Here is a 13,587-nt window from a genome sequence, read left to right on the forward strand (position 1 = left end):
TTCGCAAAGTAACCCTGGAAGACTAGTGATAATTCACCTCACCCTCTTGCGGTGCTCCATGGAGATCGGTAGTAGTGATTCCTTCAGGAACAGGAATCAATATTTTTTACTGAAGGAGCTCATTGCCAGTGCCAGCGATACCAGCCTTAATAGATCTGGATCAGATGCCAATGCATACATTGTGATACTAAGATCATCAATTTCTATGTTCCAGTCTATACCATGCAAAGAAGGTTTACTCAGCACTCTCGTCCCAACCATCGAAGGAACGGATCAGGTCTATTCAGAGGTCAGCTTGGTTTCCGTGGACAGCCAGAGGGTCCTTCCACATTACATACCATAATACAGCATCATTGCCTCCAGGTGCACATCCAAGTGAATGCGCTCATCAACAGTGTGAATATTGAAAGTGCCACCCACACGAGAAGGACTCCAACGGTAAATGTTCTCTGAAAGAGACCAGTAGAAGCGCGTGTCAGTGTTTCCTGTCATGATATCGCCAGTTACCACGACAGTGGGAGATGATTCAGACTTCTTCTCAGCCTTAGCGAGGGGGGTTAGGATGCGATTCGAAGACGCTGCGTGCGACACCAGCGAAACGAGCCCAGACCTTCGATGTAAGGGGATCAGTTGGAGAGATCGGAGCTGGCTTGAGAGGTACACTGAGTGGCGACAGAGTCAGACTACGATCCTCCGGGTTCTCGCTGCGAACATTCTCTTCGCCAGAGAACGCAACGTGGAGAGTCACATTATGGCTGTCGGCAATGGGCTTGATAATGCGAATTGCACGCTCGCGGAGCTGGTCTGGTGTCATGTGCAAAGCAACGCGGTAGTTAACGACGGCCGAAACCTTCTCCGGTAAAGCGTTCGTCTTCACACCACCGTGGAACAGATCAGCTGCCTGGGAGGTTTGAAGAGTGTAGCGGACCGCAGGGCCACGGGACTCAGCGACTGCTTCTCCCAGTGCTTCGGGGTCATTCGCTGCCAACTTGTCGGAGAGCCAGGACTCTACTTGGTCCGGTGAGTAGCGTGCCTGGCATTCAAGCATGCCATAGGAAGGGTGCGAGGGATCTAAACGGGGAGAGAAAAGCTCCTGTCGTTCGAGCTGATAGATAATTTCGGAGATGATACCCACGCCCGTGTGGGCTGGAGGAATAGAACTGTGTCCACCGGGGACAGCCAGGTCGAGGATCAGATCAAGACTGCCCTTCTCGCCCACTCCAGGCAGAGCATACACGATCTCGCTGTCAGAGTCAGAGGTATCTCCCAAGCTCTGCAGTCCCATGCCACCTTCATCCAAGATAAACTCAAAGCTATCCTTTCCATACTTCTTTTCGAGTACCGGGGCGATCGAGCCAGCGCCGAGGAACCCATGTGACTCTTCGTCGAAGCCGAAGGCGAAGACAACAGTACGCTGGGGATGCCAGTTCTGAGATAGAAGATCTTCTACGGAGGATAGTAGGCCAATCAAGACATTCTTGCAGTCGCTTGAGCCACGGCCCCAGATCCATTCTCCATCGAAATGGCCATCGAAGGGTGGATATGTCCAGTCAGAGGGATCGGCAATTGGCACTACATCCTGATGGGCCATGAAAAGAACAGGCTTGCGAGTTGTATCGACGCCTTTGAAGGTGAACACGAGACCGAGTCGGTTAATATGTTCAATTTCAGCATGTTCATGTCTATAAGATACGACCTTGATTTAGCAATTGGCCGCATTCTGAGGGGATGTCCTTGACAGTACGCAAAACCTACACTAGAGGAAATAGCTCTTTCAACAGCTTCTGGAATTCCACAACAGGTTCAAATGCCTCGTCATATGGATCCGTCGCATAATCACCAACCGTGGTGGGTACCTGCACTGCCCGTGATAGACGCTGTGCCTGACGAGCACGGAATGCCTCATCTTCCAAGAACACTAGCGATGAATGCAATCCATCATTTGGAGAAGCAACCTTCGGTGCCTGTGGGCAGGTTTCTCGGCCAGAAGGCTCAACGAGTTTATCCCCGAAGCTGCTTTTTTCAGGGAAAAGGACCTGTTGTGCGGGGATGTTCAGTGCAATGGCGGATGGCACTGCCAATCCAAGAAGGGCGAGACCTTTCATGATTTACGGGTCAATTTGGGATCAATTTTGTACAAGGAGTTTGATGAAGTTCGACCAGTCTACTCCGTACTGAAGTTCTTTATATTATGAATCAGAAGAATGGCGACATCCAATCCTAAGACTATCTTATCTTCCCCTCAGTTACTTTCGGCTGGCGGCCGCTGCCGCTTTTTTACTCGTTCGGGTAGGTTTTGGCTAATTCTTTGCCGACGGCTTCGGCAATGCACGATGTTTATGAAGTGGTATATCTGAGAGCTTGAGGTAACCATCATAGATGAGATATATACACTGGCAGTTTTGACACAAACACACACAATTAAATGATTCAGACCCTGAAGAAGTCAGCAAAGCGGAATCAGCCAAGAATTGTGTTTCCCGGTTCCGCGGTGGACCCAGGGACGAAGCTAAGCAAAACAACGTGGAGCCCAAACCGCGCCAGGAACACGCCGGTGCTCTGTGAATCGCACAATGCTTCTATAAGAAGATAGCCTTAAGAGGGCGAGTATTTGTTCCGGAGCATGCTATGAATAGCAATCGATTGTTATTTCTGCAGATACTGTGATGAGGCATCTTCCATCGCCTTCTCTCGAAATGGATATTGCCAAGGCTATTGCCGATCCTCAAGGGAGGATACAGGGGGGAATAGCTCAAAAATGTAGCGGGGATGTAACTATTCCCGAAGAAACCAAGTGGCAAACTAAGCTCGTCGGTTTCACCCTTTGCTTTGGAACGGATCTGTCACCTTTACGCCCTCAAAGGAAAATTTCCCAGCAAGGCGTCCACTCTGGGGATGCTGATCCGGACGATCTGGAGATATCTGCCAATCATGACCGAATGGAAGGTTCAATAGAGCATTCGGTTAGTGTTTCAGAAGATGATCGGGGTACACTACGATGTCATCGTCTCCGTTTCGAGGGTCCATAAAAATAATTACGGGTCTTTCGGGTGTTTGTTCATTGGGGCGAACAGTTTTTCGATTGGATTTTTGGGGGCTATACAGCGTAAAAGAGAATCCTTTAAAGTGAGACAGGTACGACTGATTCTTTAAAAGCCCTTCCTGCTGGTACATTTCTTTTACATAGTATTTCGTTTGTGATTTGCGTTTGCGACGCTATCCTTCGTTTCATCAGTGCATTCCGCAGATTCAACACCTTGTTCTTATACTACACTCTCTACAAATCTCTTCATTCATTCACTTGTTCTTTTTCCTTACTATCTGTTGCCTCTTGATTGAGCAAATCTCTCGCTATGCATTCCCAGCAATTTCTCGCTATTCTCGCGCTCGCGCTGCCGGCATTCGCGGGCTCTTACGAGACTCTCGGCTGCTACTCCAGTGTTCCCTCCCTCACGCCCCAGAAGGACTTCGCCTTTGTGAGTCTTGGATGGTGCGAGGATAAGTGCTCCTCGGGCGGATACCGCATCGCCGCTTTGAGCCATGGTACAAAGTGCGCTTGTAGTAATGAGCCACCATCCAAATCCGACAAGCTGGACAATGACAAGTGCAATCTTGACTGTACTGGGTTTCCCGAAGATAAATGTGAGTACATTCGCTATTGTTGAATCAAACGTAGCCTTTGTGGCGGGCAATTCCGATAACAGCAGCTAATATTCTCGTTTTATAAGGCGGCGGTGACGATGTTTTCAGTGTGCTCAGCACCGGCGAGTACTCCAGCTCTGACTCTGACTCCGACTCTGATTCCAATTCCAATTCCAATTCCAATTCCAACTCTGGCTCGGCTCGAGCTTCTTCCACCACCACTGCTCCCACTGTGACCGGTGGTATTGTTGTCGCGCCGACAAATATCGACGAGTCGAATATTCCCACTGGTATCTTGACCGCACCGGCATCTATGGTTTCCAAGGCTGCTAGCACCAGCATTGCTACGGCCAAGGTAACCTCTGCCCCTGGCATCGCCACTACAAGCTCGAGCTCTACCCCGTCTGCCACCCCCAACGCCGCTGATACTCTTCGCGCTGGGCCAGTCGCAGGCGTTATGCTTGCTGGTCTTGGTCTGCTTCTGTAAGAGACGGATCAAATTACTTGAGTATTTTATATCAATACCCAAGCTGCTGTACTTATACTATCGCTCTCTGTATCCTACACTGTATTTGCAAATACCCAGTCTCTTTGGCGATAATTGGCGGGCATTGATACTGGCATCCTTCGACATCTCGCAGGTCGAGATTGGTTGGGGCTTTATTGGCTGGCGCACTGAGTAGCGCGATATACCCATACATTCGTTAATGGGTCTGGTGATCCGATATCTATTATTACTTAGCACCAAATGGACTTCGCTATCCTCGGCACTCTCGTCTTGATTTTCAACGCTTAGTAAATGCCGTACTCTCGTAGGATTCGAACGGTGTGAAATCGGGCCATCTTCCGACACTCAGCTAAGATAGTTAGGGAGGAGGCACTTAGCCTGAGAATCTGGGTTAAATTGCCAAAGTCAATTGATCTACTGTAGATTACAGTTGGCCAATTAGAATCATTAGAGCCGGGAAATGCCCGTTGCTCATAGTACATACAGTATAAATTGAGGCGGGGATGAAGAAGTGTGTGGTGGGACGTGTTTGACGTCAGATTCCCCATAGTATCACCCCGGAATAGCAAGTCGGCGAGATCACCGATCATTACTTGAACCGTCAAGTGCTCGCTTTGACGAGACCTCTGATTCTGACACACACTCTCTCAATTATCAGCTGGACATTTTCACTTCACTAGTGCAGCTTTACTTGGATCTCAATTGTCGCGCGGTCAACCTTCTCGGCCCTCGCAGATCAAGCAGACCATGGCATTCGCCCGCAGATTAGCGATCCTTCCCGGAGGACTAGGTATGCATGGACCATGGATCACCGCAGCCATTTGAACTGAAGAAATTAACTTTGACTTCACGACAGGTGGCTTAGGATCGAGTATCGGCAAGAAGCTGAGGGAGCAAGGTGCTCGGGTCGCTATTCTGTACGCGCCCTTCGAAGCCAAGCGCCGGGATGAGCTACTCGAGGCTGGCTATGGTGGCACCGATATCGACGACATTCGCACCTATGAGTGCGACATCACCTCCCCAGACTCAGTTAAATCAGCATTTGGATCGCTGGAGAAAGAGCTTGTAGCACCAGCATCCTCATCGCTCGCCGAACGAGCTTTCCCAAGTATTCTGATCAATACCGCTGGATATGTGTCGCTCAGCGACATGGAGATCACCCCGCCCGAGGAGACCATGAAGCATCTCACAGTCAATGTTTTAGGGCCCATGCTCTGCTCACAGGCCTTTGCGAATTTGTATTTCGCTGCTTCCAAGGTTGCCGAGTCATCGACCAGTCCTCCTCCGCCCGGGAGAATTGTGAGTATCTCTTCACAAGCTGCGCATGCTGCTCTGCATCGTCATGGTGCCTATTGTGCCTCTAAGGCTGCTTTGGGTGGGTTGACTCGCAGCATGGCATCTGAATGGGCCGGTCGGGGTATCACTGCGAATAATGTTTCTCCAACTGTCGCATGGACTGCTTTGGGACAGAAGGCTTGGGGCGAGGACGCTGTTCGTGAAGCTTTCTTGAAGGGTATCCCTACGGGCAAGTTTGCACTCCCGGAGGAGGTCGCGGATGCGGTACTATTCCTGTGCCAGGTAAGAAAGTCACGCTGATAATATTACTAGACGCAATACTCACTCTATGAATAGGACTCCAGCGGTATGATTAACGGTGCGGATATTCGGGTTGATGGTGGTTTCACCATTCGGTAGATACTCATCTTAGTGTGTATATCCTGAGATTCTTGCAAATATGACCTGACACGATCAACCGTGATGACTTGAGAATGATGAATTTTCCTTTGCGTGTGGCAGTAGATATGAGGACCTACTCAGAGACAAGAGGCAAGCGTGACCAAGTCAAGTGACTTTTCCCTTCTTTTCTTCACTTCTTCTTCTTCGTCTTGTTGGATTCCCTCTTGTCGGTCATTCTCGGTTTTTTTTTTCTTTCTCATTGCGATAATCTATTCTTTCATGAACGATACAGAAATATACAAACGAAATCACCCCGACATTACCCCTCGGATTCTTTTTGTGGGCAGAACTCGACAGATCCTGGATGACGATGATCTACACATCCAACCACAAAGTCGAGCAAGATCAGCATTATATCGAATCGAGAAAGCCTTCCTGGAACAATAAGGACCTATACCAGATCGGTCCGACGTCTCGTCCTTCATAATCGAGCATCCACTCTCACATCTTCCCTTATTTCTCACGCCTGACGCATATTTGTATTTTGAGCATATCCTCAAAGATGTGAAAGACAAGAATCGGGACATTATCACTGCGATTAATGGGTGGGAAGGGCTGACAACAGACACTTTATCTTTCTTCGCGCTTTTTGCGACCAGGGCCTCCCATGTGACTCTATGTGTATACGGCAGTGATCCTCCAAGCGAGGATAATCGCAATGCAAGGTTCTATGTGGTCGACGTCTATCAGGTGAGAAATCTTGTAAAATGAATCTGACACCTTTTTTCACAAAAGCCCTCAGTCGAACTAACTTGGGCAAGACGTGTCGTGTCCTCATTGGCGAAGTAGAGGAAAGGCCCCTAGATACATCGACAGGTCGGGTATTGTGGTATTTCAGAGCATGGCCAAGGGTTGAGATTGAATGGACTCAGACGTAAGCCATATCTAAGGCATGATCAGGATCAAAGGCCATATTGATATGAAACTTGCGTTGGTATAAAATTGAAATAGACTCACTTAGAGTGGAACGTGCTTTGTGTTGCAACTGTACTTTCCCTTCTTTTCTGTTTCTGTCTCTCTTTCGTCTTCGACGTCGAAGCTTTTTTCTTTTCTTTTCAATTTATTCTTCTCGTTTGTTTCCATTTTGAATTTCTTCATCGTTTGATATTACTGGAGAGCCTTTTATTATCACGTTCAATAGACAACCGCCATTATGGAATATCAACAAGGGAAAGAACTTCTCTGTTTGATTCCATTTCTATTCATTTCATACCGCTAATTGTTTACAGGACGTCCTTGGATCCCAATTTTAGGCCTGAAGAGTCAATGCCCATGCCTCCTCCACGTCGAACACACCGGGGGGGGGGGGTTATTGTTTTCGTCGCCCGTCTCCATCGTGACCAGACCCATGAGGAGGCCATATCTCGTCTCCATGGACACAAAAGGCTATATCATTCAATATTAGGCGAAACAGGAACCCGTTCCATGTATCACATCTTTGCTGATCGACGCCCTGACCTTCCGCTTGAAAGACGTTCCCCCAGCCCACATATCTCCGATCACGCATACTTTCTACCTTTACTCGAATCAGTGAAAAAGAATGACCTGGCATTAATTGTCGTCCTACATGGGTGATCCGCTCTGACGATCGACCCGTTGACTTTCGTCAGACTATTCTCGGATATAATGGAAAGTACAAGGCTTCTGGTTGACGACAGAATCTTATATAGTATGATATAAGTTTCATTTTGATATGTGTTCTTCAGCTAATTTTCTGTAGTTATGTCGAGTATTCGCGGGTCTTCTTCTGCTAGAGGAAGCCAGCCAAGAAACGGCCAAGGCTGTTTGCTATTTCCGCGCGTATAACGCAATGGCACTCCCTCTGGGAGATTGGACTTGGAAGGATCTCGTCAAGGGTTTTCTCGGGGATCAAGGATAGCGTATAAGATGGGCTGTGGCACCTGAAGTGCGAGAGCATTACTTGAATGGTTCTTGAGATCAATGACCGTTGCTCAGCAATATCAGTCCTGACGATTAACGGTCCTTTTCAAGTGTCCATTTTACAAGATTACAAACAGTGAACTGAATAAGCTAATAAATTGTATTGTGTTCATTTTATTCATCTGAGAGGCCCGAGGCCGCAATCATCTAGATTATATCGGAAACATCCACATCTTCCTGCCGCTCCACTCGAGACCCTGCTTGAGGATCTTCAAATACCTTTCTTTCCCGGGTGAATGAGGATGGTCCTGTTGTTTCCACATCGAAATCCCGGTGGAAGATACGCCCACCGGTATCCCTCATTTCACGATGATGCCTCGATCCCCCATCAACATCATAATCGGAATGTTCATCATAAGCCACCGAGCTGGGATCAAACACCTTTGTTGCAAATGAGCCTCGATCCACATCATCATCTATAGATTTGCCGGCCATTCCAGCACCATAAGCATTACCTGTATCAACAGCACCGTCTTCATCTAAGTCTGTGATTCGTCTGATTCCGCCCGCGGATGTATTTCCAGGACCGGGAAGTGTGAGTTCTTCCTGTCCTGTTCGATCATAGCGCCTTTCTTCGACGACAGCGGGTTGACCGAGGTCTTGACGCGCTGTACGAACAATCGTTGTGCCGTCGGGCTCGGTATGTGAAGATGTTGAGTACCGATGGCCACTAGAGCTGGTGTCGCCACTGTTGCTTGTGGAGGTACTGTAGTAATAAGAAGAACTTGTGTACGATTGAGACATGATCGGTCAAGTCAATTCTGCGAGGGCTAAAATGGGTGGTTGGTCAGTTGATCTTGTTTGCTGTTTATATATCAAGGAATGCAATTTTCAGCAATAGATTCGTATTTTCACATAAATAACAACAATTTGCAGTTGTTATTCTACACTTCATATATAATTTGACGCCGTGGCAAGATATGATTCAACTTGACATCATGAAGTTTGCCAGAAATCGTCTCGATCAAATGAGGCAAATTGTAATCCTTGGCGGGACCCTTGAAGGGACATGCGGGCACCAATGATTGACTCTTTTGAGAACTGTTTAACCAAGAGTACGTCGCGAGTGAATTCTAGAACCCCCAGTTATCAATTTCGTCGAGACCAACCTGAGTGGGGAGTGGGGGTAATGTGGAGATGGACACTATACTGTAGACAGATATTCAAGAGGCATTATCTTCTCAAAATTGCCACCAACAGAAAGCCACGAGGCTCATCCCACTCAGATTAGCGGGAGAATATTCTACGAATGGATTTCTCGGGGAATTCCCACTCTTTTGATACGTTTTCAGCGTATTGCGATGAAGCTCAGATACCTTATCAAATCTTTGCGTCATGGATGAGTAAGCCTTGACTGAAGCAAAGCATAGCAGGTTTTCCAAGGGCCAAAGCTATCTGGTCATGCACATTCATATTAAAATATTCGTTCAAGTTTTGCCAAACTTATTTTATCTGTTCGTTTTCGTCGTGGGATTTGGAATATGCTACATAGACCTGTAGAATGACGTTCTGATTTACTCATGAAGGCCTAATTGTAGAAAGGAACAAAGGTATAAGAGGATATTCTCCCTCCGAGTAAAAGTAATAAATTTATCCAGTAATTACTCACAATACACGCAAAAATGGCAGACAACATCCCCAAATCAATGCGAGCGGCCGTTGTGAAGGACTTCAACAAAGGCTATGAGGTCCGCGATGTGGATGTTCCAGTTGACTTAGGCCCGAATGATATTCTGGTTCAAATTGCTGCAGCCGGCTACTGTCATACCGATCTTCAGGTCATGCAGGGTGTCTATGCCTCCGATGGTGCGAAACCCGGTCTGATCGGATCGCATGAGCCAGCCGGGAAAGTTGTCAAAGTAGGATCCAATGCAGGAAAATCCAATATCCATGTCGGCGATCGAGTGGGTTCAATCAATACCTATAATTTCTGCGGAACTTGCAACGCCTGTAAACATCAAGGACAGCAACTTTGCGAAAACTTGACTGGGATGCTTGGTCTTACCATTAATGGTGGATTTGCGCAATACATGAAAGCGGATGCCCGGGTTGTGTCGAAAATTCCCGAGTCGATTCCCTGGGCAGAAGCTGCCCCTCTCTTCTGTGCAGGTGCAACTGTTTATGGTGCTATTCTCGCGGCTGGTGTAAAGCCTGGTCAGTGGTTGGCAATGGTCGGTATTGGTGGTCTGGGCCACTTGGGTGTGCAATATGCGAAAGCTATGGGATGCAAAGTCATCGCTATCGATAATCGAAAAGAGGGCATTGAGACTGCCAATTCGGTTCCATCTCATCTCAAGCCTGATAAATCTTATGTGATGGATTCGGAAGATGCTCAGAAACGAGTGATTGAGGAACTTCAATCATCATTCTATGATTCGAACCCTGGCGTCGACCGCGTTGTTATCAATGCCGAGGCGAGAGAATTGATTAAGTTCTCACAGCAATTCTTGAGGAAAGGAGGTGTTTTGGTAGATGTGGGTTTGCCGTCGGAGACCTCTTTGGAGGTTGATCCATTTGCTCTCAGCTTCAAGGAGCAAACTGTTAGAGGTCGATTGATCTGCACACCAGAGCAGAGTCAAGATATGATCAACTTGCATGCCAAGAATGGCTGTAAGACTCATATTGAGAAGACATATGGCGTGGAGGAAATCAATGAGATGTTTGATCGCTATCAAAAGAAGGATCTCAGAGGAAGACTTTGCATGGTGTTTTGAATTCCATGGTTGTGAGTTGAGCGAAAGAGCGTGCTAATAGAAGGGGTGTCTATTAGGGAGTTGTGGTGTTGTTCATACTACACTAACCAGTACTGTTCTTATCAAGAAATGAAATGAGTATTTTGACGTTACAAGTTGGAATTCTCTTCTCCATCATCTTATAAATTCATCCAAATTCCTCGTAGCTCAAGAACGAACCGGGTGATGAAATGGAAATACAAGTTCTTGATCTGTGCCAAATTACAGAATGGCCTCCTAGTAATTCTGGATCTGGACGGGATCAGTTTGAAAATATCATATCCATTTTCTCAAAGTAAAATCCTCCGCTGGCCGTGTATCATATTGTTCCCGAGACCTTTCAAGGCGCTCATGGAGAATATCCAAAGGAGTTAATTCGCATTGGGAGAATTTCATGCAACTTGCTGGCTTTCTTTACTCGGATTCCGTCAAAGAATACCATTTCTGTCGCTTGACTCGGCTTTCCCATTCATTTCAAATGTTAATTTGGACGCAACTTGAATTTTCCGCTGAACTGCCAGCTTCAATGGGGTGATTCCCTCATTGTCAGGAATTCCTGGATCCGCTCCCCAGAATAAAAAAAGATCAATCAGACTCTCAATATTGCACCATATGGCATGATAGAGCGGAGTCCGATGTTCTCTATCCAAGCAGTCGACTGTCGCTCCAGTCCGTAGCAAAAGCTCCACAATGGAGCTACTCCTCGCTTGGACGGCAAGCACTAAGAGCGGCTGACCATCGATTTCAGCATTGGGTTTCAGAATTTCATAGCCTATCAGAGTTCTGATTATTCTTTCTCGTTGTTGGAAAATCATTTGCGTGATGTTATCATCGGATGGGTGAATGCTACATTCAAGAAGCCATTCAATGACAGAAAGTTGATCGTATTTGGTTGCTGACGCATAGATATTGCGCGAATTCTTGGAAAAGGCATCAGCCGCTTCATTCTTCTGGTAATATCTCAGAATCTCCAGCCATCCATTACATGATGCAAGGTCAATGGGATCCGTGATATCGCCTTGTGGGAATCCAGTCTCAACAATTCCATCAGAATGATCATTAGCTGCCGTTGTCGACTTTCTCTTATCCAAGTAGTGTTCACGAAAGTAATTTGCCCATTTGATATAGCGTTTGCTCGTCTGAGGACCGTCGAACATGAAGCTTTTCACATGGTGCTCAAACAATTCCCTCCTATGCTCGCCAGACCCATCATAGTGAAATGGCCAATAGCAGATGCGATAACGATCAAGAGGCCTGGCAGTTGATATCATGGGTCCAAACCCCGAGTCAAAAAGAACCCCCAAAACAAAGGACTCAGATGTGGACCGAGAGAATTCTTTTCGAGTTTCCAGGAACTCGCGAGCGGAAAAATGAACAAAGCTGAAGAATGTCGATGTGATATCATAAACAACAAGATTGCAGCACACATCAAGTATTGTTTTGGCGAACCCTGAATCAATCTGTAGAAGCCCGGCAGCTTCTAAGAAGGCCGTCGTCGCTCTTAAAGTTGGGTCTTTGGTGCAAAGAAGCCAACGAATAACAGACGTGGCTAAATCATGTCCTTTTCCTTGTATTCTGTCTATGCAGCTGATGATATGAGAATACACTTCACTCAAAGGTTCCGGGAATGATTGCAGCTGTCGCATGAGATCATCGGGTAACTTGAGAGCGCGATTATTGCACAAGCTTCTTATTTGCAGACTTGCCCATAGGAGCCTACACGAGTCAGTCTTAACGAAGAATGCAAGCTCGTCGCAGTCATTATGAAAGTCACCCACATTCCATTTGCTTTCGCAATGAGATTTGTCGTGATATAGTTTTGCAGAGGAGAGCTCACTTGCCCGTTAAGCAGTCGACCTTGATCGATAGCGTTCTGTATTTCGAACGAGACAAATTTTCTTATATCTGGTAAGCTCTCCTTAGATGTGATGGAAATTTGATACGATCTATTGAGCTTTGAAGTTATGCCACTGTCCTCTCGGCTCGTGATAATGAGTTTGATGCCTTCCGTCTCGCGCGTTATGCAATTAAGTAACGATATGAAAGGATCCAGTCTATCAGGATCGCACTCATCTAGAGCGTCGATGATGATTATGGCGGCAGTCTCTTTTGATAACTTGATTATCAATCGTGTAGCCTCTTCTTCGTTCAGCTGTGCAATTCCGCAAGCATCCATGTCATCCTCGTTTTTACGCTCGTTGTATTCTTGTGCAACAGAAGAATGAACTTGTTGATTTTTGGGCATAATGCATAAAATCTGTTTGATCAGGCTCGAAAGTACCTCAGCTGGATCTGAAGATTGCGTCTCGGAGGAGTTTCGAGAACAATAGAAATAGGCGACTGGGAGAGCATCGAAATTAACCGCGCGATCCGATCTTAATCTTTCGATAATGGTAGATCTTTTAATGTCAGCAAGAAATAATTTTCCTGGCTATCGGAGACAATATACTCACATGAGGAATGTTTTTCCACAGCCAGCTATTTATTGTCAGTTATCATGGATAGAGCCTAGGGGCAGTGCTGTTCATGCACGAGGAGGAGGGCTTTCTTACGGATACCATGAAGCCATAACGCAGAAGATCCCTTAGCACTGAGCCACTCACAGAATTCCAGTCTCTCAAATACCCATTCCCCTGTGCCTTCCAAGAATTCGCTCACTACACGTTTATGACGTGCTTTATACTGAGCACCAGATAACCATCGCAGGATCTCTCTGCGAGTGTGTTCTTGCTTCGGGTTTATGCCATTGATTTCAAGTTGTGATCGGTCAGAGGTATCTTGCAGGATGCGTTTTAGCTTTCTAACATACTATAACGTGGGACTCGGATGGAAGACAGAATGAGGACCTATTTACCACTGATGTTGATATCACCACCGCGAGTATCAAAGCTACAACCGTAAAATATGGAACCGGAATCACTTTGAATGCTCGTCACTTGGTCCAATTTTTCCATCATTTCGAGTTTATGAGTTCAACTCAAAGATGTAATAGTATGAAAGTGTAAGAATTTTTGAGAGGTGAAGATA

General features: G+C 46.6%; 9 protein-coding genes across 9 annotated transcripts; 5 read left to right on the forward strand and 4 right to left on the reverse strand.

Moving 5' to 3' along the window:
• Window positions 1–235: 235 nt before the first annotated feature.
• Window positions 236–2,105, reverse strand: cps1 (Gly-Xaa carboxypeptidase; the record flags this gene model as incomplete). The annotated part of the gene is made up of 4 exons (XM_056644685.1): window positions 236–279; window positions 339–543; window positions 611–1,682; window positions 1,756–2,105. The coding sequence occupies 4 exons, from the start codon at window positions 2,103–2,105 to the stop codon at window positions 236–238; spliced, it is 1,671 nt and encodes a 556-aa protein (XP_056501499.1).
• Window positions 2,106–2,204: 99 nt separating this feature from the next.
• Window positions 2,205–2,565, forward strand: N7469_005766 (uncharacterized protein; the record flags this gene model as incomplete). Its single annotated transcript, XM_056644686.1, has 2 exons — window positions 2,205–2,289; window positions 2,435–2,565. The coding sequence occupies 2 exons, from the start codon at window positions 2,205–2,207 to the stop codon at window positions 2,563–2,565; spliced, it is 216 nt and encodes a 71-aa protein (XP_056501500.1).
• Window positions 2,566–2,696: 131 nt separating this feature from the next.
• Window positions 2,697–3,029, forward strand: N7469_005767 (uncharacterized protein; the record flags this gene model as incomplete). The annotated part of the gene is made up of 1 exon (XM_056644687.1): window positions 2,697–3,029. The coding sequence occupies one exon, from the start codon at window positions 2,697–2,699 to the stop codon at window positions 3,027–3,029; it is 333 nt and encodes a 110-aa protein (XP_056501501.1).
• A 324-nt stretch (window positions 3,030–3,353) lies between these two features.
• On the forward strand, window positions 3,354–4,129 carry N7469_005768 (WSC domain-containing protein; the record flags this gene model as incomplete). The annotated part of the gene is made up of 2 exons (XM_056644688.1): window positions 3,354–3,642; window positions 3,729–4,129. 2 exons carry the CDS (start codon window positions 3,354–3,356, stop codon window positions 4,127–4,129), a joined length of 690 nt encoding a protein of 229 aa, XP_056501502.1.
• A 768-nt stretch (window positions 4,130–4,897) lies between these two features.
• N7469_005769 (putative short-chain dehydrogenase/reductase) lies at window positions 4,898–5,845 on the forward strand (the record flags this gene model as incomplete). Its single annotated transcript, XM_056644689.1, has 3 exons — window positions 4,898–4,940; window positions 5,007–5,728; window positions 5,783–5,845. 3 exons carry the CDS (start codon window positions 4,898–4,900, stop codon window positions 5,843–5,845), a joined length of 828 nt encoding a protein of 275 aa, XP_056501503.1.
• A 2,130-nt stretch (window positions 5,846–7,975) lies between these two features.
• On the reverse strand, window positions 7,976–8,572 carry N7469_005770 (uncharacterized protein; the record flags this gene model as incomplete). Its single annotated transcript, XM_056644690.1, has 1 exon — window positions 7,976–8,572. The coding sequence occupies one exon, from the start codon at window positions 8,570–8,572 to the stop codon at window positions 7,976–7,978; it is 597 nt and encodes a 198-aa protein (XP_056501504.1).
• Window positions 8,573–9,450: 878 nt separating this feature from the next.
• Window positions 9,451–10,542, forward strand: N7469_005771 (zinc-dependent alcohol dehydrogenase; the record flags this gene model as incomplete). The annotated part of the gene is made up of 1 exon (XM_056644691.1): window positions 9,451–10,542. The coding sequence occupies one exon, from the start codon at window positions 9,451–9,453 to the stop codon at window positions 10,540–10,542; it is 1,092 nt and encodes a 363-aa protein (XP_056501505.1).
• A 446-nt stretch (window positions 10,543–10,988) lies between these two features.
• N7469_005772 (ankyrin repeat domain-containing protein) lies at window positions 10,989–12,805 on the reverse strand (the record flags this gene model as incomplete). Its single annotated transcript, XM_056644692.1, has 2 exons — window positions 10,989–12,276; window positions 12,339–12,805. 2 exons carry the CDS (start codon window positions 12,803–12,805, stop codon window positions 10,989–10,991), a joined length of 1,755 nt encoding a protein of 584 aa, XP_056501506.1.
• Window positions 12,806–13,068: 263 nt separating this feature from the next.
• On the reverse strand, window positions 13,069–13,517 carry N7469_005773 (uncharacterized protein; the record flags this gene model as incomplete). The annotated part of the gene is made up of 2 exons (XM_056644693.1): window positions 13,069–13,337; window positions 13,415–13,517. The coding sequence occupies 2 exons, from the start codon at window positions 13,515–13,517 to the stop codon at window positions 13,069–13,071; spliced, it is 372 nt and encodes a 123-aa protein (XP_056501507.1).
• Between the last annotated feature and the right edge of the window lie 70 nt (window positions 13,518–13,587).

This window comes from Penicillium citrinum (genome assembly GCF_028827155.1).
Source record: "Penicillium citrinum strain IBT 23319 chromosome Unknown utg000004l:1.0-2404223.0:1.0-2405248.0, whole genome shotgun sequence".
In the NCBI taxonomy this organism is placed as follows: Eukaryota; Fungi; Ascomycota; class Eurotiomycetes; order Eurotiales; family Aspergillaceae; genus Penicillium; species Penicillium citrinum.